Source organism: Amblyomma americanum, chromosome 7 (assembly GCF_052857255.1).
Source record: "Amblyomma americanum isolate KBUSLIRL-KWMA chromosome 7, ASM5285725v1, whole genome shotgun sequence".
Classification (NCBI taxonomy): domain Eukaryota; kingdom Metazoa; phylum Arthropoda; class Arachnida; order Ixodida; family Ixodidae; genus Amblyomma; species Amblyomma americanum.
Genome location: NC_135503.1, coordinates 15,223,305 through 15,249,154, shown reverse-complemented (window position 1 = coordinate 15,249,154; position 25,850 = coordinate 15,223,305). Strand labels below are relative to the sequence as shown.

General features: G+C 45.1%; 1 protein-coding gene and 1 long non-coding RNA gene across 2 annotated transcripts in view; one reads left to right on the top strand and one right to left on the bottom strand.

The window, feature by feature from the left end:
• Positions 1–25,850, bottom strand: part of LOC144098545 (uncharacterized) — a 312,011-nt gene that overhangs the window by 202,669 nt on the left and 83,492 nt on the right. The gene's annotated exons all lie outside the window — the stretch shown is intronic.
• LOC144098544 (suppressor of lurcher protein 1-like) overlaps positions 1–25,850 on the top strand; it is a 126,527-nt gene that overhangs the window by 45,259 nt on the left and 55,418 nt on the right. Inside the window, exons 3-6 of the mRNA XM_077631273.1 lie at positions 2,418–2,490; positions 7,238–7,418; positions 10,849–11,063; positions 14,193–14,409. Of these exons, the coding sequence (XP_077487399.1) occupies positions 2,418–2,490; positions 7,238–7,418; positions 10,849–11,063; positions 14,193–14,409 (686 nt within the window). The remainder of the gene's footprint in view (positions 1–2,417; positions 2,491–7,237; positions 7,419–10,848; positions 11,064–14,192; positions 14,410–25,850) is intronic.

Here is a 25,850-nt window from a genome sequence, read left to right as displayed (position 1 = left end):
TTAAAGCGCCAACTGCTGTTTCTCCTCAGTTACTCTGTTTTTGTTCCTCGTGATAAACGATGGTATCCATTGCATTTTAGTGGTTCGAGTTGTTAGATTAAAAGGTTCTAGTGAATGTGGCTTTATATTTTGATTTGTTGGCAACGGGAAATCACCAAAAGTGATAGTCATAAAAGCGAATTTTTTTAACAGCTAAGCTTAGTGCTGCTACATTCTGCAGCAGAAAAAAAAGAAAAGAAAATAGAAATCCCTTACAGCTCACGTTATATCTCGGCCCATTCGTAGAAGTAACTGAAAAACAAGCTATTGGTTATGGTTTTATTAAAATACATCATGGTCCTTCCTAGAGTTCTCACTGCATTCCAGAAAAAGACACAGGTATGGTATTATTTGGCATGCGCAACATCCACTAAGAGACGCTGCAAAGGCACGGAACCCGAAAGGGTGCTAACACAAAGAGGACGATCAGCAAACACGAAAGAAATGTAGAGAGATGGTTTCATTTCTTGAAGAAAGGGGTTCAGTCTGGTTTGAGGGCACTCTTGAAAACTGCTGCTGTGCTGTATCCTCTTCCTGACTGTATCCTCTTCCTGACTAGACTCTGCATTATTGACTGCGCACAGTTTGCTGAGCGTATGTCGTTCTCACCACTTTCTATTGTTGTGTTCTTAAAGGGCATTTTTATTTGTCATAAGAAAGAGAAAAGTATGATATATGTACGGAAGTGACTGCGCACAAAAGTACAAGGCAGCACAGTACATGATGGCTCTCGGAAAGATGAGCAGGCAGGTTAAGAGAATATCATGGCACCCACAGTATATTAATCTTGAAACCGACGCTTGATTGTTCCCAGCGCAGAATTTCTTTAGTTCCTTTGTGGATCATCTCCTGCGCCTCAAGAAACAGCTCCTTCAGCGTCCGCTAACCTAGAAAAGATCAAGTGTGCTACATGCAGTTAGTCATTTTGGGAATAATTACAATGCAAAAAAAAATTCTACCTCAAACAGAAACCTCATTGCTCTCTTAGAGGCTTCATGCAAAGAAACTTCACCTCCAGTTAGTCTCCCCGCGAACTAACCGCTCGTCGCGAGAACGGAGTGGAGCAGTCTGTCCCAGTTTACTAATGTTTCGCTCGGAACGCAGGCGGACGCCCAGATCCCGGTTCGTGCGCTGGAGAGGTGGAATTTTTCTGCCGAACCCCCCTACGAAAACTCCTTTTCTTACCGGGATGTTCACCGGCTGTGTGATGCCGGTTCATAAACGGACATAATATAAGTTTGTGAGCATCGCAAAACGGGGTCCGCACTTTACGCGATGCACAGAACTGGGGCATTCGCTCCCTTACTGCTCCTTTAGTTTCCCGTTTAAAGTCTCTCTGCTCATCTGACATTACACTATCTACTTACCCCTCTATTTTGAATAACCCTGCTGCTCGTGCTGTTCTGATTCAAATGGTTCATCTCATTAGCATCACAATTCCTACACATTCCCGATGAGTACCTTCGTCACTATCATTTTTCCTGCATAAGCTCTGTACAGAGAAGTGCTCTGTGTTCCTTTGCTGGACAATGATGTATCTCTCTGTGGTCTGACACTGTGTTTGAACCAACTGTGCCTGTGACTTTATCTGTGCTGACATTTCCTGTGACTTTATCTGTGCTTCTGACAGTCTGTGTGGTGTCTGGACCAACTGTGCCTGTGACTTCATCTGTACTGACATTCTCGGTGACGTTATCTGTGCTTCTGTCTGTTCTGTGCCTTTGGGGTTTTATGTTTTTTGTTTGTTTGTTTCTATTTTCCTGCTTTTTCTTTAAATAAGTTTTTTTTAGCGTTTAGCTCCTTAATTTTTTTTATTGGCTTTAAGCCCGGTAAAGCGTTGCTGGTCCGGGCTCCCTCTCGCTTTCATTTATGTTCTTTTTTTATTTTATCCGAGAAGACCAATAAAAGAATAAAAAGGGGTAATCGCTCGATAGCGCCTTCGGTGAAAGAGCTTACCAGGATATTAAGAGCAACTCACCAAGTGTTCTTATTTGCCGACATTTTACGTGTTGAACTACGCTGTGCAGATCGCACTGTTTCTATGCCGAGCACCCAAAACGGAATATGGAAGTTAAGTGCATCAGGACGAGGATGATTAAGTCTCGCGCATATGAATGCGCCGTCGCTATCTGTTGATATCTGTTAAACAAGGCGTGACCATGTGCATTTTATTTTGGGAGAATGGCTCACAGTGCAGCCATACCGTAAATTGATTGAATGGGATTCTTAGTGGCTTCTTTTTGCAGTACTGAGTTCAGTCATGGTGGCGGTCTAAACTACAGCAGTACGCGTATGTGTCTTTGATTGCGAAGGTACAAGTAATGAGTGCAATCTAACTTTATTTGCTACGATTTCTTGCACTTTTCTTGTCCTTACAGATGGCTGCATTGTTCCTGGTGCTTATAAGCGTGCATGTTTCCATTCTATTGGTCACCGAAGCAGTGAATCCAGGTAAGCAAGAGTATAACACATGTTACGGAGTTTATATTAGTTTTTAAGTTTTATGGGCAGAAGGAAACAAAACTCTTACTCCTTTTTAAGATGATAGATGGGACGGATGCGGAAGAGAAACAAATGCTTTCAAGAAGCACCTGAGGTGCTTTGTAACATGCATTCTCGCACAGAATAAAGAGCCTTTTTAATTTGCAGCGCCATGTTATTATGATCAAATGGTCAGGAGCAGAGGCTTAAAACATGAGCCGTTCGTGACTGGTTGGGCTCATGTGGTACTGGCACCCTTCACGATAAACAGGGAAAGACAGACCACTGTTACTTTCTGTTGTCAGATGAGAATGAGTTTTTGAATTGCATCCTTTCATTATGCTAATCAAAAGCGTATTTATGCCGGAGAGCAGTAAACGTATCCTCAGTGGCCTCGCCCTGAGTACAGCCTCACATTCAGTGCTTTTGGTCTGATGCACTTCCTGTTTCAAATGTGGCCTTCAATACTTGGCTCAAGATATGCACATGAAATTTAATAGTAATGTTTTCTATTATCCATTCTTGACAATGCATTCTAACATTTTGCGAATTGTAGATACGGGGCGCGCCTTTACTAAATCCTTAAATATGGGAAAAAGCCAATAATATACACTTGATGCGCGTTATAACGATGTCGAAGGGGCCCGTGACTTCTTCGCTGTATCGCTTCCTTCGTTACATCGGTACGCGACTTGCCAACGGGCTTACCCGTCAGGAGAACATATCTGCCGTTTGCTGTTCCGTCGATGTGCGTGGTGGGAGCCCTCAATAAGCTCACCGAGTGCCCAATACGCGGCCGAATGCAAGTACGCCAACCGAATATACCAGCCTTCTCAATGTGTCCCGCGTCTTTCGCAGCCCGCATGACTTTCGGGGCCTAGAAAACGGGTCTTAGAGCAATAATGTCGAAGTTGACAGGGAGAGACCTATTGACGATATTTATCTCCGTTCTGACTGCATCGAATCTGATACGGGCCTCTGTGAAAGAGGACGCCAACGATTTCTCCGCCAGTGCCCAGGTGAGTTGGCTTCACGGCATAAGAATTTCCTGCGCGCTAGAACACTTCACCGCATAACGATATGTCTTGTAAAAAAAGCTTACTCCAGGCTGAAGGCGTTGGTGATGGCCGCCTTCTGGTCAACGAAATTGTTTTTCCCTTTCATTTTCTATGCCTTGGGCCTATGTACCAACGGGACGTCAGTGCAGTCGAGTACACCATACGAACTGCCGAACGTTTTCAACAATGCAGCCAAGCTGCCAAGAGAGTAAATAAGCTGCACATTAAACAAGAGAAGAGCACGCTCGCAGTAGGCCGTGTGCGACGAGGAGGTTGGATGACGGAGGAACACCTGTAACGTTGACAACTATGTCTACGCGCAGCATGGCGCGGCGGGTCGTGCTCACCGCTCTCTTACGCAACGGACAACTGAAATCTCCCAAGACATTTTCTTTTAACTTTTTTTTCTGCTTTGTATTCATGGTTTCCCCTTTGTTTTCTTCGGTTTTGCTCACTTGATTTTGCCGTCCTTGCGTTAGACATTAGTACAAAATTATTTCGAGAGATTGATTTCCGCTTGCTCTCCGTACGACTCACTTGTGGTTACTTAAAGCTTGCCACCATTTGTTCGCGACAAGTGTATTACTATTAGTGCTACTAACGGTCGAAATTCTGGTTTTCGGTGTGCCGCTAATTAGTCTGGTTTTGATATTAATCAAAGACTGTCGCAATTGCGACCCAAAGGGCCGCAAGCACGACGTGGGTGAGATTTTATAACTAGGTAGGTCGAGGAAAACGACGTTTGTTCCAGTTAAGCATTTCACGCAATTTTAGGAACGCTAGCGGCTGTTGCGACACAGCACTCAGCAGCTGTCAGTTTCACCTGTCCGCCTCTTTGTCAACAACGGAGAGTAGTGGTTATAGTATAAATGCTCTGTTCTGCTTCTAAAATACCAGTTAGCTCGAGTATAATTGGTCTGTTTTGCTACTAAGAAACCAATTTGTTCCAACGAGAGCGTAGTCAGTGGCATCCACTGAGCGTAAAAGGTCGGGTGAATGTCTCATCGTTTAGGCTTTATCCTAAATATGAATTAAAGATTAGCGTAGGCCGACTGAACTTATATCTGAAGGTACACTGAGAAGAACTGCCTTCAGTTTTTTGTTGAAAGTAAATACTGATTCTATTCTCTTCCTGAGTATGTTAATATTTGTCCGGATACAAAAGACGTATCTAGTGCTGAGAAATTTCTGCGTAAAAATTTTCCCGCCACTAAATTCGAAGTCATGACGACTGCATCAAAGAGGACTCCGTGATCACCGTCACTAAGTTATTGGCTTTGTAGCCTGACCTCTGCTATCCGTACCGAAAGAACCTCTGTAGACGCACCATGGTTTAGTTGGAAGATCGGCCGGCGATGGCTAGAGCTGTGTTTGATTTTATTTTATTTAATTTTGCCATTCCTACCTTCGGAAAGCTCTCTTGCAGCATCGTTGTCCATGAAAGACGGTCATTGATCGGTAAAGGGAAACTTTCACCTCTTATCTGGGTCTCTTTGAGAGTAGCATATTTAAGAACAGCCAAATAGCTGCCAGACCTACTGCTCTTACCCCAGGCGAACTGGTGACACTGACAGCCTTAATAGAAAATGATCCCCTCAACGCGCGTCTTCTTTCCCGAGTGCGTCCATAACAGGTAATCTAGGTCATTCAATGCAGAATCGTCCCATGGCCGAAGTCATCCCATCCAACGGCCATTCAAAGCAGTATCAAGTGAAAAACAGCTGTGTTGGGTATAAATACAGGCCACTTAATATAGCATGTCCCAGCCCGTGCCACGACGTATAAAGGGATAAAATCTCGAGAGCAGTCACTCCACAGCACTTCTTGGTACCATGCTCACGAGTCAGCGGGCTAAGGTAGCAATTAGCGGTTGCGACACAAAAAAAGCCACGGCTACGACGTTTAGAAGGAATAAAGTCCCCATTACAGCTTTCGCTCTAAAATTTCTTAGCCCGAAGCTCTAAACTGTAGCCGGTACGAAAGCAAAAAAAAAATAAAGAATAAAGAAGGATTGAGAGCGCCCTTTTTCATGGCACACCGAAGGCATAATTCCTAACGTTCCTAGTATGCTACACAACTTGTCGTTTGGTTGGAACAGCCAAAATTAAACAACGCCTGCTTGTAAAGCTAGCTGCACTGCTGAATGTCCGCTATTGAGAGAAAGCCAGCTGACAGGCCTAAAGCGCCAAGCTTTTCATTGCCTCATGAGGTATTTCATACTGATAGCTGCTGCAGAATGTTTTAACCATTCTTGTTCACGTGGTTTTAACTCGATAATTCAGCTTTGATGTGTTCGCTGCTCGTTATTTGGTCATATTGAGCTTAACAGGAATGGTATGCCGTATTTCAAAGGTCGTAAGAAAAACCACATTAAAAAAAAACTCGGATATTCCACCTTCAGGCGGGGAAATGATTAGGCAGCAACAGCTATTTAACACCCAAATCTTTTCTTTCCTTCAGTGTGTCCAAGCGTGCAATTATCTCCTAAAACCGAGGAGTTTTATTTATGGCATGTTTTACAGCGGGAGCACATTAGGGGCTCGAACTGAGAGACCACCTTAAGCGCCAGCAAATGGCTGATGTTACATCTTACGTCATCACAACTGCGGAAGCAGTGTCAGCAAGCTGCTCATGTCGCGCAGCATCCTTAAAGCCTGCCCGCCGGCGGCTCTGCGTAGCACGTGAACATTGACATCACTGCATTCACCGATCCTAAACACGCACTTCTTGTAGTCTTCTCATGTGTGCTACTATGTCTTTTTTTTTCGCTGTAGCTTGAACGAACTGGTTCCATCGGTCTTTCTTAATCGCAGTCATTGATTCCACATCTAGAAGATGTCGTTAGTGTCCCATGTTACGCGATAGTGTAAAGGCAAAAAATTTATTTGTGAGTGAATTACTGCCAGGGATCAAAGATTGAAATGGAATGTTACAAAATGACGGAGGTTTTTTTAATCAACGTGAGTCCGCTAATTCTTTCAGTCCTTTCAATATGTAATCGGCCCGGCCGACATGATCCTGTATCCAAGAGAGAGACAATCCTCCTTTGGTTCGGTAAACTGTCTTCGGGGTACTTTCTAAACAGAGTGAGCACAGCGAACGCGCAAGTAAAAGCAGATGCGATGGCGATAATTTGAGCAACCCATGAATTCTCGATGTAAAATATTGCTTCCAAACTCGTTGGTTGAAAGCGTAATCTCTTTTTCAAAATCTCCTCTTCCAGATTGTAAAAGCGCAACTTGTTATTTAGAACAGCAGAATAAGGAAGCAGTATAGACCACAAAAACGATATATCTTTTTGCTATTTTTCTGTATAATTCTTTTTTTTTATGTAAATTCCTCAATTATTCTAGCCTTTCGAATTGCCACTGTGTATTTTCAGCTCTTGGAATCAAAACTAACCGTAGGCCATAGATCCAAGCGGTACGTGCAAATTCTGTGTTTTACAAGTGTGACATAAATAAGCTGAAACTAAAAATAAACGAAAAAACACAACGTTTGCCGCCGCATATTATTAGCCAATGAATACTACTCAGTTGTTATGTGCCAGCTATTTGTAGTCCATACGCTTTAAAGATATATTCATCGCATCTCCAAAGCACAACTAGTATGCACAGTCATAGACGCTGGCCTTCGCTTTTGTTCTCTTATGAATGCAGGTTGTAGCTGCGTACTGTTCGACAGCATGTACGGGAAGGAGCACGGCATCTTCACTTCACCCAACTGGCCCACGCCCTACGAGAGAAACACCAACTGCCTGCTCTATACGTTCGTCGGCGAGGCTGACGATATTGTGGAGCTCACTTTCGACGAATTCGACGTCCAGAAGAATAGCAATGAGTGAGTTAACCCCAAGGGTAGTAGCGACAGTGAACTTATTTTTAATTACATTAATTACATCCCCTTGCGCTCGTCTTTGAAGTACTGCTGTACTGGTCATGTGTATCGGCAGTGACGCCTTTTGTGAAATGTCCCATAAGAGACCGGCTTATCTTATACTGAACAAAGTTCAGGCCTTGGTGTTCCTGCAGTTCCTTCCTTTTTTACATTATTTTGTTCGTAGCAAGACACAAGCTCCGAAGTTGGGCACCCGTAATGGATGTGCATCATGATAGGCTGATCCACGTGCGTTCTGATAAACCTGGGTTGGAGTTAGTCTGAAAAGCTTTAACTACTCACTGCGATTCTTATTGTAATGTAGGGCACTACAATACGTAGCAAGATGGCCTGCATTTATGGTCTTGCAATGTGAAAAACAAAATTGACTTCACATACAGACAGACTTCTAAACAGCCTTTGCGGCCTCGTATTCAGTATGAAACACGTGTAGGAGATTATCGCTGTCGGCACAATAAGTGTGGTGTTTTATTTCAAACCCTGTGCGCCGTGGTGTTTGTCTATTGGTTAAATAATTCATAGAAGATCTCCGTGTATCAATAAGGTACGTCATCTGTAGAGCGAAAAATTACTGTTCCGACTAAGACATCGCCTACCATGTCATTTGAAAGTACTGAGTACCAAAATTTTCTAATCGGGGACTTCAAACATCTCTAAATTTTCTCCTTTCCGCCGCTATATAGATCGAAACCAGGCTCGATCGAATGAAATTTGCATCACTTAAAGTATGCACGACTTCGAAAAACACTGTATTCACTGGAAGTTTTAAGCTGCCTTGCGCGCCGTCATGGCGTTTTTGGATCTACGAACGCATATTTAAGCGCCTTACAAGCTTAATCAGAGCTTTCAGCGCATGGCTGAACAACTCCTCGGGCACCCTTTTTTGCTTATTGAACATTTTTTCGACGCAGCGCCGCACACATTGCGCACGTGGTTTAAGTATTGGTGAATCCAGGCTTATGTAAGTCCATCGAATCCACAGACTCAAACTCGTCTGCGGCTGCAGTGTGTCTTGCGTAAGCAGACCCACTCGATCCTGCTAGGGAAAGAGCCAAGAGATTATTTTTTTTCTCTCCAGTAGATGTGTGGAATCTCGAAAGATTTACGCTTTTCATGGGCTTCGAGTGCCTCCTAATTGAAACTCAGCATGGCCGAGGCGCATAATTTGATTGCGCAGACCCGCTGGCGCTTTCAGCGAGCTTTTGATTAGGTTAACGAGGCAGCAAGCGATTGCGCTTTACCGCGCATGATTTACATTTCTAATTTAGGCAAAATGAACATGCGCTACATCGTATTACGAGAATTTTACTCCAAGTGCATGGACATAGTTTTTAGTCTGTTACTGTTTTCTTTCTATTATGCACTTTGTGCACAGGTAATTGAATTCTTAGCACAGTGGTCCGGATAAAATATACGCTGAAAATGTGTGTTTACTTGTCCCTAATTTCTGCACCCAGCGTGGAAGATCTGTGCAATTTCATGCATAATCACATGCTGTAAAAGCCTTTTGTAAAGATTAAAGTTCGAGCAGCGGACGGAGTATTTAACATGAAGATAGCACTCACAAAGTAGAGAGTTTAAAGCAGGCTAATTTGTTCACTAAGTTACTGAAGCTTGCGTGATTACAATTCCAATTTAAAAATAAGGCAGCGAACCACAGGCTGGTTCAGTTCTTCGTAGTTAGATTTCTGATGCGCAAGTTAAAGAGCTTAAAATAGTGAATGATGTTAAAACCTTGCACAGGTTCTTCACCTAGGAGAACCGCACAGGTTGAAAAATAAGTAAAACTAGAATTTTATATCATAAATATAACTGGTCAGCTGCTGTATATTGTAGCAGGCGAAGCATTTGCTCAAATCTAGCAGAGTAAATTCTTACTTACTTGTTTTTATCGAAGTAGATTTGAATGCTTGTTTTTAGCACTGATCTAATTTTAATCTCTTTAGTGAACTTCAGTCTATTACAAGTTACTTCTATCGTATGTCTACTCCTCATTTGCCATCATCTTGTCGATGCAGAAATTCACTGAAAACTTCCTGCATACTCGCATGCTGAAGTCTCAGTTGCTATTACTCACGCGAAAAATGTTAGTTGGTGTAATAAAGGCATGCACAAATCGGCTGAATTTCAAGCAATATTACGCCAAATGGTAAAGGGATCACGTAGAATGCTAGTTAGGCAATAATTGTCAGTGCCCTCGGTATAACTTTCTTTAAGCAAAATGGCACCGCTCCACAGTTATAAAATCTGTACAATAACCCTCAAAACTTTTCGATAAAGAAAACCGATTGATAATAACCGAAATTTAATTCTATCACATCCATTACTTACGATGGTAGCCACCGCATTGCAAAGATCAGATTGTTGTATATTTAATTTAAAAGTGCAGAAGAAACAAGGCTTAAATACTATTAACAATGCCCTGTGCTCACTGAGCAAACTCTCGCAGTGACTCATCCTCAAAAGTTCAGATATACTCTTTCTGGTGCTTCCTTGTCTGTCCTTTATTCTCTGGCAATCCTTCGCGGTCTTTGCTACGCCAAGGAATTTTTTGCTGTCATGAAAGCACTATCGGCTTTTGTCTATTCTTTACGTGGAACAAATGAGGACATACAATCACGTATTCTGATTAGCCGAGCATTGAAGAGAATTCTCATGCTGCTGCGGGCTTCTTTTTGTAACTGTCAGTGCAATAATATGTCAAGAAAGTCAACAGTCACAGCAACTAGGAACAGCATAAGGAAATATTGCAGTTTGAGATGTTTAACAATAGAAAATTAGTACTAAAATCATTTTAGCCTGAAATATTATTGATTAGAAAGTAGAAGAAAAAAAACAACCACATGTTGTCAATGGGATGGGAATAATAATAATAATAATTGGTTTTTGGGGGAAAGGAAATGGCGCAGTATCTGTCTCATATATCGTTGGACACCTGAACCGCGCCGTAAGGGAAGGGATAAAGGAGGGAGTGAAAGAAGAAAGGAAGAAGAGGTGCCGTAGTGGAGGGCTCCGGAATAATTTCGACCACCTGGGGATCTTTAATGTGCACTGACATCGCACCCACGACGTCCGAATGCCGCGTACGGTGATTGACCAAATCAGGTATGGCGGTAGTTGTCCAACCTTCTCTCAAAGGAACAAGAAAGTTCCAGGCCTTTTTAGAGGTATTGGCTATGTGGTTGTTGTCAGCCGTACGCCGGAAAGGCGATAGTGTATTCTTGCAAAACTTATTTTCCGCTATTCTACTTCTTTACACCCCCCCCCCCCCCCTTTCTTTGACGTTGTTTTTCTTGCCGCATGTCACTCTATGACGAGATCACAGGGCTGGTTCCTCGTTTTCTGATGGCAGGTACTCCTTGTGCGCGTGCAGGTGCCTGAGTGGCGACTTCGTGCGCATTTTCCTGCACCTTAACGGGACAAGTGTGGACGAGGCGACGCCGTGGAACTCGGTGCTGTGCGGCACCGAGGTAGACATCGAGCAGGTGCACTACTCGGCCGGTAGGGCACTCGTGTTCGAGTTCCACTCAGACGGACGCCACGGGGACAACACCGGGTTCAGGGGCACCTACCGCTTCATCAAGAAAAGTAAGCTACCCATCCAGGGCGACCGCGAGATTCACAAATCTAATCGATCTGAACAGGAATCTATGCTGCGTGATATGCCTAGGTGTTTAAACGGAGTGTTCATACGTGCTTTACTCATTTGACTTCTAGCGCTGCACTGAACCGCTTACGCAACCATCCCACTTAGTCAAAAGCCTCTAGACTGTGATCCTAATTTGACGATAGCTAATAATTTTGTCGAAGTGGCTAAGGTAATCGGGTGCTTCCGAATGAGAAACCGAAGTATGGCAAATTTGAGGGACTGGCTCCTTATTGCGCGTTCGCGGACTTCATGCAAATTTATTGTGGAAGATCGCAGCTTATAATTTCGCAGTGCCGTCAGATGGAGTCAGTTGGCGAAAACGTGTTCCACTACCAAGGCATCAAAGCCATCACAAGCTACGTTTCTCGAACCATCATGACTATTGTGCTAAGAATAATTACCTTAGAACGTTGTTTCTTGGAAGTTGGAAAGTCGCTCGAGACTGAAGCTCTTAACAGCACGCTCATTTCAATGCTTTCTTTCAAAACAGCGTTTATAACTTGATAGAAATATGCGGTTCAGAAATAATGCTGGAGACGTTCCGCTTTTTTTTAGACCATTGAGATAGTCGTAAGGGACGCGCTGCTTTGTTGCGTTTACAGAACATAAAAAAAAACTTGAAGTTAAGTCAATGAACTACGCAAAGTGGGCGTTATACCGAACATTGGATCACGCGATGCAAGAAAAAAATAACCGCTAGGAGTCCACGTCACTGATCTCTCACCCGTTCCCTTAAAGAATGCCTTCCGTGAATTTAGTTTCTGAGTAAATATACAGCCAGAAGTCTACGAACTTAAAAAAATTTTACACTTGCTCGCAAAAAAAAGGCGAGAATTTTCGACAATTTATGCCTTACCGCCTGCATTACTAAGCAAAACAGCAGTCTGCAGAAATAATCCTCAGGCTATGGGGAATCAGTTTCACTGTAGTAGACAGCATTTGCTCTCATGGCTGAAAAAGTTACAATGCGCAAGTTGCGCCATTAATTATCAAATAGTAATCAATTTTGCAGAGTTTTAACTTCCACGAGTTTCGACATGTCTGTCTCCAAGCTGGCTTGAAATCCGTGCCATTATGCAAGCAGAAGCCGGCGACCCGGCGCCGGTGTTACGTAAGATACTTTGTAGACAGCTTCAGCGCGCAGAGCGTTGCCCCGATGCATTCAGAGTTGATAGCAGCTTATCAGCAGATTGATTCAACTAAGCAGAAGAAGCGAACGCCCCTTATGCATATTTGCCTCATGCAAGGGGGAGGCTCAAGACCAGCTGCAAGTTGTAGATAAGGAATTCGACATACGAGTTCAGTTAGGCCATCTGCAGAGGTTATTTCGAATCTCGCCCTTGATTCGATAAATTTGCGAAACGAGTTAGTATTAGATAAAGACTCTCTTTTTCAAAGCACTGTAAATATAAAGAAATTAGATGATGATGATGAAAAGGGAACACTAGTTGTGATATCAAAATTAGCAGTAGCCTTGCGATATTTACTCCCCACATTAAATGACCGATCTGTAATATGCGGGATATTAAGGCTCCTGTATCAGAGCAATATTTTGCTTAGTTATAACTTCACTACAACACAGTATGCCGGCGGTGATTAGATCATTCATCATGCCGGATTCCCCTCACATAAGTCTCGATGTGAACCCAAAATTTGATCAAAGTATACTTTATTCAGCAAAATGCATATTAAAAGAATAAATCAGTAAGGTGTATAGCGAGTTTATGCACCCGTATTTCGCGAATGAAGCAACCGAAAATTTAGCATGCCTTCACTGGGGCGTTTATGTTCTTAGAGGAGACGTGAATGTCGCCCTTATCACGAACAAACCCATTAGTGAGACCAAGCTCGTGAAATTTTGCAAGATAATGTCAGCTTCACTCAGCGGTCTATCGATGAAACTCACCCTGATGTTTTTCCCGCAACTGATGCGGTGCGGTGCCTGCACTAGATCACCACTGCACGGTCGACACATTGCCTGTTAGTCGCTGCTGCGTGTCTGTTTTCCTCCTGCGCTACGCTGCACGTAACAGTGTAAATAGTAAAGAAATCCCGGCCTATAAGGGCCAATAAGTAAAAGAACACTGAAAATTCCCGATATGCGAAAGCTCGAAGCTGCAGCTGCACGGAACTTTCCAGCTTGTTTGAACAGTGCACCGTTTGTTCCGGGCAAGCTCAGCGGTTAGAGAACAGCAGTTTCTTGGCTCCATCAATTCAGTTATTTCTTGTTACGGAGATAGTGCGTACGTTGGCGGTGCGGACACAGGTTTGTCCAAACAAGGAGAGGAACTTTTCCTGCTAACGCATCTAGATGGACCATCGTTTGATAGCAGCCATGTGGTCTCTTTCGTAAACATCTTATTTTCAGCTCGCGGTGTTTTACGTTTATACCGCAGCGGTGGCCGAGTGGTTGAGCATCCGCCTCACATGCACGAAGTGTGGTGTTCGATCCCCAGTGCCGCTTGGTACCCACCGGTGATAAAATGGGTACAAGCTTTCCCCTGGCCTGGTGCTCGGCTAGTAAGGGCTGAAATGCTTGGAAAAAGATCTTTGACCCCACCTTGAGTAATCCAAGAACAGCTTGTGCCATGGCGCTCTTTGGCCATAGACGCCCTTGCGCCATAAAAAATTTATAATCATCATCACGTTTTACGTTTACACTGCGAGTTAGAGTTTCGCGCGCGTATCTCGTTACCAGGAACTCGGGACAGTGGTGTAGATTCCTTGTTTCGCCACCGTGTGGCGCTCGACAAGAAACTAACGGCTGTACCTTCTCCTGTAGAAAAAAATACACAGTCGTAGCGAGGGCTTGATCTGAGAGCCTATATATCTACCCGGTAACGCGTTACACCACTCGGTTGCGGAGCAGCGTTTACGTGCGTGTGGACACATTGGCTGACAACTCTGCTGCTGGGATGGGGCGACCGTGCTTTGAAAATGTCAATTTTGGAAACTTTTTTTACTTTATTTCGACAAACACCGCTTCAAGCAATGGAATCTTCTTCGTCTGCTAAGTGTTGAGTGCGTCTCTCTCACTGCGTCTTCATCTTCCCCATCTTCTCGTGCAGAGAACTACCGTGTGGACGGCGTCGCCGTTCCCAACACGACCTGCAGCTACAGCTTCGCGAGCGCCAACCGAACGGAGGGACACGGCCACTTCTATTCTCCGCTCTACCCGTCCACGTACCCCGCCAACATGCGCTGCCTGTACAGCTTCGTGGCGCGCTTCAACGAGAGGGTGCGCATCACCTTCGACAAGATCCGCCTGCAGCAGGGCGACTACAGGTGAGAGCGCTCCTGACGGTGTGTGTTCATAGGCATTAGTGAAACTGGCATGGCCCTATGTATGACAACACCGATCTGTGGCGTGAGCAAGATGCGGTAGCACTCCTGTCGTCTGCTGGGCCGGCTGGGTGCAAAAAATTGGGTTACGCTTCATAGTAATACAAGTAAACAAAAAGGGTTTCTGCATTTCGGCATTTGAACAAAACTTTCCTTTACATGTGCTCCTATGCGCCGAGACCCCAGCTTTTACCCCAGCCGTCTCCGGAGACCGCTAGCGACCCCTATGTCTGTAAGCATGGCTTTCGGCTACTGTCACAGGCAGCTGAGAACCATTCGAATGCTGTCGCAGCCAAACCACCAATTATCTTTAGGCACCAGTTTGTTAAGCTACCCAGCATATATCGGGGCATAGTGTGGGTTTTTCGCCTATCGCATTGCCAGGCGTCAATTACGCGAGCGTCTATAGAAGCTCTTTCTCTTTAGACCTTATCTGGTCATTAATTTGTTCAAGATTACGCCAACTGAAAGATTACCCTCGGTCTATTTTGATGGCCTCATTTTCCCTGCAAATCTCAGATTGATGATTGCCGCTGCTTTGACTTTTCATAGCTATCAGCAAAATATAATTATCTACCTGTAAAAAAATGTTTAACATTTTTAAAATGTCGGGTATTGCCTTTCTCAACCTGTCCCCCTCCCCTCTGTTTTTTTTTTCTGCAATCGTCAAACGAAATTCTCATTTGAGCACACAGCCAACTTGAAACTAAGGTTATTGGATGTCGCGGTACGCAAGCAGGCTCAGGAAAACGAAGTGATGTATTGGCACAGTAAACCTTGATGCACCAACAAAAAAAAAAGACAAAGCACAAAAAGCCCACCTCCAATTAAGAGATTTAAACTTCACTCCTGGCTTTTCTCATGGCATCAGTTTAGTATTTAAAACACACTTCTTGCCAACCCGTTCTGTTGTGCAGTGAAGAGAGCGAGCGATAGAAAGAATAACAGAAAGACAGGGAGAATTTTTGTGTTATCAGCTGCCTGATTTGGTGCTGTGAATGTATTAGAGCTAACTGCAAGCGTAAAATAAAACCAGATACGTTGAATTTTTATTTATTTCTTGCGCTTTTATTACAGTGCCCATGTCTTAATTTTCTCCTAGCCCGCCATACTATGACTAGTTTTTTTTTTGCTTATAAAAGAGAAGACGTGAAACCGATACCGTCGCTGGCTTTGCTGTCGGTCGTAAAGAAACGTGCAAGGCGTAAGAATTGCTCTCGCCTTACGCCCCACTTCCCCGAGAGCTGAAACGTGAAATATCTGATCAATAAAATTGTAATTTGACTCCGATTCCAAAGGCATACACAGCGAAAAAAATAGCAACAACCCACGTAGGCCTTTCAAGAAGCCCGCATTCTGGGTAAACTGCGATGCAGAAGGCCAACCGCGAGAGATCAATCCTTTTCCCCGGGCATTTACTTTATGCCGCCCCGGCCGTGAACCACCAGCCAACTCAGTGCGGAGAAAAGGGATGTGCTGTGCATTTTAACGCTGACAAATCGCGCACCCTGGGATCCGGAGCAGCAGAAACGCTGCACAATTTTGTATAGCTTCCTAGCAAAGCGGCAACATCCGAATCCAAGCACTCCCGAAACAAAGCACCTCCACAACCACCTCTATATGCAGCCGAACTCGGAAAGGAAAAGGTATTATCTTCCGTACTTTTCTTTTGAGTTTCCCTTTTTATTATCTTCGCCAGAGACAATAGCAGCGAGCGGAGGCAGCAGGATTTCATCGGCGAGCCTTCCTTCCGCGTCGTTCATCACGGCAGTAACTCGATTTCATGCGGACAGCAGTCCCGTGCCCTCTCCCTTTCGCGCAGCTCGTGATTAGATGAATGTCCGGGGTCGCGCGCGGAATAGTGAATAAGGGATTCGCCCCGGCCTCTCGGAATGTGGAAAATAAGCAATGGATTTTTCGCCTCAGTTTGCCACCGCACGCGGTCACCGAGCGCACTCATAATTCAAGAAGCTTGCTTTCCGGCAGAAAACGCATTCTATGTGGGTGCGTGCGTGCGTGTTCGAGAGTATGTGTGCATGTGTGCGTACTTGTCTGTGTGTGTTTGTGTCTGTACTTGCTTCTGTGCTTGTTTCTATGCTTGTGCGTACGTGTGGCTTTGCAATGTTTCTCTCTCGGTTATGTATATTGCTGTAAGTAGATGCGAAGGTGTAAATATGAGGCAGAAGTTATGTGTTCGTTAAATTTAGGTCACCTGCTTCTGCTAAGAAAAATAAAAATGCCACTGTTTTCATTTTACTTTATTCCCCCTCTTCCTTTTTAGTCACGTGGCGAAATGAGGTAGAGAAACGTAGGAATTGGATTTCCAAAAAACCCGGATTACACCCTGAATAATGCAATCCCATTGCCCTAAGCAATAATAAGCGATCAAGAATCCGTTATTCTACAGCGTAATGCTCTGTCAGGCACTACAATAAACGACTGAAGAGGTTAAGCTCTCACCAAAATAGTTAAGGTGGAAGGAGAGGGAAGGGGGGTTGAAGAACAAGGATTCTGTGAAGGCGTTACTGGCACGGTTTCGTACTGGTCACTAGCCTTAGCAGAAATAGGAAAAAAGAGAAGGTTTTGAGTTTTCCTCGTGATGTGACATATGAGGAACAGCAAAAAAAAAGGCCGCCACCGTCTGGAAGACATTGAAGTAACGAGTGTTAGCTGTTTGGTCTACTAGACGAAGAAAGCGAAGAAGAACGCGCCGCTCGTTTCGGGAAACGGAATGTAATACCCTTTGAAACGGGGTGGATTGCCACCATGCCCGAAAACGCGTGAACGCACGCAGCCAAGCGGAATGATCGCCGCCTAGCGCCATCTATCAGAGAAATTACGATGAACGTCTACCCATTGTCGGGTTGCACCCCCTCAAGATACGTTCCAAACGGAAGTTGCTTCGTTTGGGGGGTCAAGGTGGGCCTATAATTCGGCTTGTGGTGAGATATGGTTACGATTCAATTAGTAATTGTATGTATGCAATGCTTACCTATTACTTATTTGTGGTTTTTTTGTTTACCATAACACATAGGGTTTTATTTGCCTACCAAATTCGGTATACAACTGTCCCCGGATGGGTGCCCTTTGTTGTCGGAGTATATACAGCGAAACGAATGTATACTTCCTCATGCCTGATACCTGATTTAATATCTGCAGCGGGTCCTTGGACCTAAAATATTTAACTTATTTTTTTAATATGGCAGAGTGCTTGGCTTGAAGCACTCTGGCACGGGTTAGCCCGGTATTGCACTGCCTCCGTGATCGGCCCGGGGCATATTAGCGTGGCGCATCTTTTTTTTCATTATTTTCTCTCCTATTCCTTACCCCTTCTACTTTCAGCACGCGGCAGCGAGCGTGGTTCGGCTTGAGCCAGCAGGCAGGCCCGTGCTCTTTCCTTTTCCTTCTTCCTCTCAGAAACGTCAGTCACTCAGTCACTCACTCAGTCAGTCAGTCAGTCAGTCAGTCAATGTATACATGCATAGCGGTCCTGTAACGCGAGAGTTTTCCTACCCGTTTTAGCATATTTTTTCGTGAGGGGGAGGGGGAAGGGATTAGAGGGCACAAGCAATTTTATTGGGCGCCATATTAGATTCGAGAAACCGAAACTATGTCGCCATTTCGTCCCCTGACGTCATACTCACATAGTTTCCCCTCTATCCACCATATTAGACCATGACGTCATCATTCGCATTCGGCAGGGGGTTGTTTCTACAATGCTATTGTATATGGCGCTACAAGTCTCAACGTGAGATGCGCTGTTTTCTAGTTGCAGCCACAGATGGCGCTTTGATCTCAGGGTGGCAGGAGACATCACGAAATCTCGAAACGTGATGAGTAGTTGCCGCCACAGATGGCGCTGTGATCAATGGTTGTAGCAGACCCCACGAAATCTCGAAACGTGGTGAGTAAGAACTAATGCTCTTAATAAAAGTGTGTCTCGTAAGGGCGCTGAAACTGACATTTCAATCTAAATTACCAGCTTTGTATTGCCTGCGTCTTACCGCACCAAACATTGGTAAAACTAGATTGCACAAAACCCTGGATCTGGCGTGACAAGACTGTGTAGGTAGTCAGGAACAGCCGCTTGCCTCACACGAGCGATCAATCATTTTCTTTATCCATGCGCCTTGCGATCAACCATGCGCTTTTAAGGAAATCGGTATTACAGTCATGCTCGCCTAAAACAGCGGCGTACAAACCATTAACCAGCTACGTTGACCTCCACTCATTTAAATGACGCCTTGCGCAACATCACGATTTAATGTTTCTTCACATGATACAGCCGTACGTACAGACTGCAATATTTTCTTCATTTCTGTTCGCCCAGAGCCGCCAGTATCAATCCACCACAACAGTTTCGTGCGCTTTTTAATTACAAGCCCAGTCCCATTACGGTGAGGCCACGCTTGTCACACAAGCAGAAATAATGGGTCCTTCCCATAATCGATACGCGAGCCTCCATGAATACACGGTCCGCCCCAGACGCATTCGTGTAATTTCCCGCCCGTTTTTCACGCCGCGACATTGGGAGGAAAAAGGGGTGATAAAAGAGACGTCGCGTCAAGCGGCGGGACCCGCTAGACGCGCGTGTCCTTTCTGGGGTTTCTTGCGGCGTCGCGCCTTTGCTCAATTTCCCTTTGTTTAATCACTCCCCGAACGGCGAGCCGAAGACGAGGGGAAGCCAGCGACGGAGCTGTAATAACCTATTTGTAACTGGAAATGAGAAAGGCGTTCTCATTTCGCCGTTAATGGAGACGTAGTGCGTACGGGCGGCGGCGAAGGAGCTGCTATACTACAGCCGGTCACGCCAGCATCGATCGAAAAACTGAGAAACGTCAAGCTTCGCGTCGCGCAGTAGATTTCGGTTCGGCGATGGCAGTTTGGTGGTGGACGTTCGCCTTTTCCTCCTTCCCACTGCCCTCACCCTCTCTTACCGGGACTAGCATCGCCTCTGCTACTGGAGCTCATTTCGGTTCAAAGTAATTCGTTGTCCCCGCTTCGGCAGGAATTTCCTGCTCTCTCTCTCTGTCATCTGCCTGTGTGGAGGAAAAGTTGTCTAAAAACTTTCGCCCGTGAAAGATGAGGCATTCCTTTTTGGCGGTTAGTCGACTTTTACTTTTCCTTTGCCGCTGAGTACTTTCTCCGAGAATGCTTTCCGGTAATGAGCGTCCCTTTTATGCTAGCTCCGTCCTGGGGTCCCTTAGTGTCTTTTCAGAGAACAACCTTGTCAAAGAGAAAGGAGCGGCAGTTATTCGCTGAAACTTAATTCCAGAACCATATATGAAGTCTGGGTCTTGCCGCCGTCAGGAACGGAATTCCATACAATCGCTGATACTAAAATAACCCCTTGAAGACCAGCGTTACATTGTCTTTCTATACGCTTGTTCTTCATTAATTATACGCTTAAATATGATCTTGCGCTATATGTAGGGCACAGTACGCGAGTCAGTTATTGAAATATATGGACGTTAGGCTGCTAGTGAAGACTTCGGAAAGTTTAAATGAAAGAAACCCGCGTGGTGTTGTATTTCCTGTCAACCAGTGCTTCTAGGTTTAAACCATCTTGAAATCTTTACGACATATCACTTTAGAGAAGAGAGATTATTTCTTAGGGTGCATTTTATTATTCACTACTTTTTCTCTTATACCTTGCATACGTGTTTCTCAGGTCCCTCAGGTCATTTACGCTCTTGAAATACTACAATCCTTCCAATGTCGATTTTTCGCTTGACTATAAAACGGCCCCAGCAACGTTTTAGCAGTACCTGTCCGTTAGCAGTGCAAACCGTTCCCCCTAATAGGCAAACTTTTTTTAGTTTTTGAACGAAACAGAGACCAGTTTGGTTTGTGGTTTATGGGGGTTTCACGTCCCAAAATGACAGGCTATGAGTAACGCCGCAGTGGAAAGTTTCAGAAATTTCGACTCCCTGGGGTTCTTTAACATGCGCTGACATCGCACAGTACACGGCCCTCTAGAATTTCGCCACCATCGAGATTCGACTGCCACTTCCTAGTTCGAGCCAGTGTTTTCGGGTCAGCAGCCGAGCGCCATAACCACTGAGCCACCGCGGCGGCAAAAACAGAGCAGTAGCTAGGCCAACTGCACCAACGTGTTAACTTATTCATTATATATATATTTGTTGCCTCGTTTTCAGGAGCTACACCAAAGTCTAAAATCACTCTGAGATCTTGTCTCTGAACCTCCATTCTAAATAAAACAATAGCCAGAAACGGCCAATGCGGTAAACGAAGTGCAACACAGGGAGAGATCAGCAATACCTAAAAACACTTTTATCCTGCCCATTTAACATCGTTTATCTTGCATTCCCTCCGTGATCGTGTAGTGGTTAGTACCTTGAGTTGTGCCCCCTGAGATACAGTTATGTCTGAAATTTCCACTGTCCCAGGATCTAATCAGTGTTTTATATTCTCCAAACCAGAAGCGATGGACTTTCATCAGCCATGCACTAAAATCCGCGCGCCACACAGAATAGGAAGGTCCACTGATTCGTCTCAGATACCTCAGAGTCCGGACCTCACGCTGTATCATTTTTTTATTTCTTAATGTGAAAAAGTACCTACTGGTTTGAGCATCCGCCACGCATGCGGGAGGTGCGAGGTTCGATCCCCAGTGCCGCCAGGTACCCACCGGTGATACAGTGGATACAAGCTTTCCCCTGGTCTGTGCTCGGCTTCTTTAGGGTGAAATGCTTGTGAAATGGGTCTTTGACCCACCTTCAGTGAAAAAAAAAAACCTTGTGCCATGGCGCTCTTTGGCCACAGATGCCCTTGAGCCATTAAAATTCACAATCATCATCATGGATTTAGAGGTTACTGATACTGTCGTCACCAGCCGCCCTCAGCCTCTGCTAAGCTGGTGCTCGCTTTCTCGCTTGGACAATTTCCAAAGGCTCAGTATCGCCTGACGGGGCTTCCGCCTACAGCTACATGACTAACCGTCATAAAAATAAAGTGTTTTGGCAGGCCAATACTCAAGAGCAACCTTGGTCAGGACTTGAAATCGAAAATAAATAGGTGCAAATCTACAATCTATCAGAAAGAAAAATACATAAACATACAATCTGAAAAGCACAAAAGCACTTAACAAGAAATTACCACTATATTTTATAGCGAGACATATTTTATAGAAAACTCACGTGGTTCTGATAAGCACGACATACATAACTATTATTTGAATGTAACATCGTTCGATTACATTAATTAATCAACAAACAGCGCAAAGTGCGAAGCTATTCAACATTCTTCATATAGCTCTGAAAAAAGGCTTTAGCGAACATTAGCATATGGCTGGGCCGCCGCGGTGCTTGAGTGGTTATGGCGCTTGGCTGCTGGCCGAAAGACGCGGGTTCGATCCCGGCCGCAGCGGTAGAATTTCGATGGAGGCGAAATTCCAGAGGTCCGTGTGCTGTGCGATGTCAGTGCACGTTAAAGAACACCAGGTGGTCGAAATTTCCGGAGCCCTTCACTACGGCGTCCCTCATAGCCTGTGCCTCTTTAGGACGTTAAGCCCCCCCAATACCAAACCATTAGCATGTGGCTGATAACCTGTGTGTTGATTTCGGATGAAATTTTGGTGATGTTGAAACTTATGTTAAATTAACAAGAATTTCAGTTCAATAAAATTTTATACAGTTTCGTAATCGCACTTTCTCTGTAATATTTCTAAGACCAACCCTAAACAGACACAAAAAATATTCTACTCTTTATTACATGCGCTTGAAATTAATTGGCTGCTACAATACTATCACCTAAATTTTCTCAATTCCCTCCTACTCTGATACCTTAGCGCCACTGATTGTCCCTCCGAATCTCATGCATTTTTGTTTCCTTGATAATAGCGGCGTCTATGGCCATGTTTTAGCTTTTTCTTCACCCCAGCAAAATATGCCGGAAATTGCAGTGTTAAAGCGACCGCTATTGCGTTGACCATGTGCCGTTCATAAGGCTTTTTACGACAAGTTTCTATCGGTAGCTTATAGCGTGGTGATAGTTGGGCGCATGCGCAAACATACCTTGCCCAGCCGCTTATAGTGAAAATCTACACTTATGCGTGTTCACGCTATTGGTGTTTGCCTTCGTCTCGAAGAGGTGGTGGTGGCGTCTTTCGAAAAGTCACATAATTAAAACGCCGCAGTAAATCTTTCAGACAAGCTCCTTATTTCGATCAACGCTGGAATGGTTCAGTCTCACATCAGCGCTCCGAGACAGCAAACACGTGACAAGTTCCGTTCACCTCCGGTACTCCTTGGATGAGGCGTACCCTTGCGCAACCTAAAAAGTGTTTCTGCTGCGTAAGAAAGTTTTATGGGCTTTTAAAGTCTGCCGTGACGAAGGACCGGACAAGGTGGCGTGCCATGGCTACGGCGCACTCGGTACTGTTGGCGACTCTCCAGGGATAGAAAACAAAGCCTTACTACAATACTGTCTCCCTCCTTCTTTCCTCGCGTCATCGCGACGCATTCGCGGAAATGTCTCGCAAGCGCGCTGTCGGCGCGGCGCAGCCATAACTCACGCGAGCGCCCGCCGCCATGTTGGAACGTCGACGTACACAACTTCTCTCCGCACCGGGTGGCGGGAAAATGCGCGCTGCTACGAAGGGCGGCCCCACCGCGGCGCCTCGCGCGCGGCGAGCCATTAGCGCAGGTTTCTGGAACCCCGATCACGACGTTCCGCCTCGGCGGCCTTTATCGACTTCCGACTCCGCTTGCACCGTCCGCATTTTGCTCGCAACCCGCACACCGGCGCCGCCATCTCCTCTGCCGAGACTATCTCTTTCCTCATCCTCTACTCCCCATTCACTGCCTTGGCTCCGTCTTCCCTTCTCGCGTATAGCCTTTATTCCCTCGCCTAGGCCTTATTCGAGCCTACCGCGGTGGCGCCATCCAGCTCTTTTATAGCTTTCAAGTCGCGCGGAACAGACAATGAGAGAGAAGCAAGTGGGGAGAAGGGAAGGAGAGTTGTTAAAGAACACGGCCCCGCACACCACTGTCTCCCATAAGGCACCGAATTCTTACTGCGACGATGGGAATAAAGGGAACGAAGCGAAGGGCGGAACGAAGTAAACATAAAGAAGTATACATTGTAAATCATGCTCCGTAACGTGTTACCTTGTTAGATTCTTCAATCCTTATCGTCACTCCACTAAACGTCGTCCGCACCCGAGCCGGCCTTGCAAGAACGGACATAAAGAAGCAGAAAGTGAACTGAAAACATCCCGAAAAGGAAGGAAAGGTGAGAGGGGATGAAAAACTGCTTTTTCTATCCGTCTCTCTCCCGCTGCTTCCCAGAAAAAAAAGTTGGCTGCACAAACAGCAATACCACACGATGCGGCAGTAGCACTGCACGCCCCTTCCTCACTTTCACTCTCCTCCGCCGCCCCTCCGTTTCGCGCACTGACGGCAGTGCGCCTAGTTCATTGCCCAAAGTAGCGTTTTATAAATCATCTTTGAGCGGAAAGCTCGCCCCAATGGGCACGCGTGCAGGCACACGTACAAAAGAGCACAAAATAAATAAGTTACAGGAAGCGGGGACCAGAAGCGGGACGCGTTCGTCGCGGCGGAGCGCTTAAAGTTGATTGCCTCGTTCCCGAAGCGTCGCTGTTCAGCTGCTCGGCGGTGCAGTGCTCGCTGCTGCGCGAGTTTGGGTTAGCTAGCAAACGGCTCGCTAGGTTTGAGTTTGTCGTTCGTCACGCGCCGACACTTGAAGGAGCGCCGGAAATTATTGATGCTTGTTTTCCAACTTGGGATGCCTTCAGCTTTCCTCGTCAGCTGCAAAATACTATCCCGGGCCCCAACCCTTCCTGCTCTGGGAAAAAAAAAATATGGGGAAAAAATATGAACTTGCAATGGATATTTCTTGAGACTTCCACTACCGCAACAGTGTCCATAATTTATTGGTGGGAACACAAATGGTAACTATTCAATTTGGATTTCGTGTCGGTTGGTATGCTGAGTACTGGAAATGTTGCCAGTTTGCTTGTGCTGTTCGGTAAGTAAAATGCATTCCTTTAGTGCGAAATACTTCAACTCTGGAGTTTAAGTCAGCGGTTTAGTCGAAGTGAGCGTTCGTCCGGCGGGTATCTCCTTTCTTTGACTTGTGTATTTTCCTCTTTAAAAAAAATGCATTCTACGCACCAAGACCATCTAGCCCGTCTTTCCACTTTAACAAGTATTTTTGATAAATCTGCTCACAACTAGGCGTGTTGAACCATAACCACGTCCATACGCGTTGTGTGAGTTCATAGCAAAGTGGGGAACAATAGTATCGAAAGAACGACCTTTGTCACAGTAACATTTTTCTTGTTTTCGGTATACCATTGAAGGGCAAAGCTAGCAAAATAAAAAAATTACGTGTACAAGTGTAACTAGTACAGTAATGACGGGTGCAAATGCAATCGGCTATTTTATCATACACCAATGCCAAACAAAAATATTAGGGCTTTTTGAGATACTGAATTACTTCTCTGTTCATGCCTCCTTTTACTCAATGGTTCCGGCACTTTCCAGATGACTTAAAGACGTTGGTACGTCATCTAAGTAGTCTCACAAGAGCTTTTAAGAAGTGAATTCAGCAGAATTGCACAGTTCCGGCTAGCTGGAGACACTGATAGACACTGACACGCATATTGCGGCATAAACTTATCGCCTAGCTACGTTTCCATGGTGATGACATTAAGCTACCACACCAAACTTTCTGTTGGCACGCGCTCCTGTCTGCATATGGGAATTACCTGCTAGGAAAGCACAACCCTGTAGTGCTTTGGTTTTCGCTTGTCTGTTATCTCGCCAAGCAGCTGTTTCCAGTGATAGCGAACGTGATGTACCGTCCTGCGGAGGCGGCGCGACCGCACTTCGGCTGCTTATTAGTTTAGATTTTGTTTCGCATTAATTACTGTGTGGCCTTTCTGTGACACTTGAAAGGGTCTGATGAATAGCAATTTCGTAACTTATCCACGCTTACGCATTACACAAAAAGCACACGTGTTTAAAATGTCTAAACAAGGCGTAGGTTGACATTCCGACGCAATTCTGCGTTTTCTGAGGCGTGTGGAGGTATAATATTAGCTAAGATGCTCATGATGGCACAACCTTTTAATAAGGAGAATTTATTTAAGATGTTCAAAAAATCTGCAAAGCAGCTGCAAGGGTTTATCTATTCTTGACCAATCTGTACTCACTGGCGATGCGAGAAAAAATTGGAGGGTACACTTCAGCCCCGCCTTAAGGGCATGACCCAGTAGCGCAATGAGTTAATTCGCACAAAAATCAGAAAGTGGTTCCCTAATTAACATTCATAGATCCCTGGGAGTCCTCATACCCCTCCTGGCGAAGAGGTGCAGCAGTTAAACGATGTACCACCGC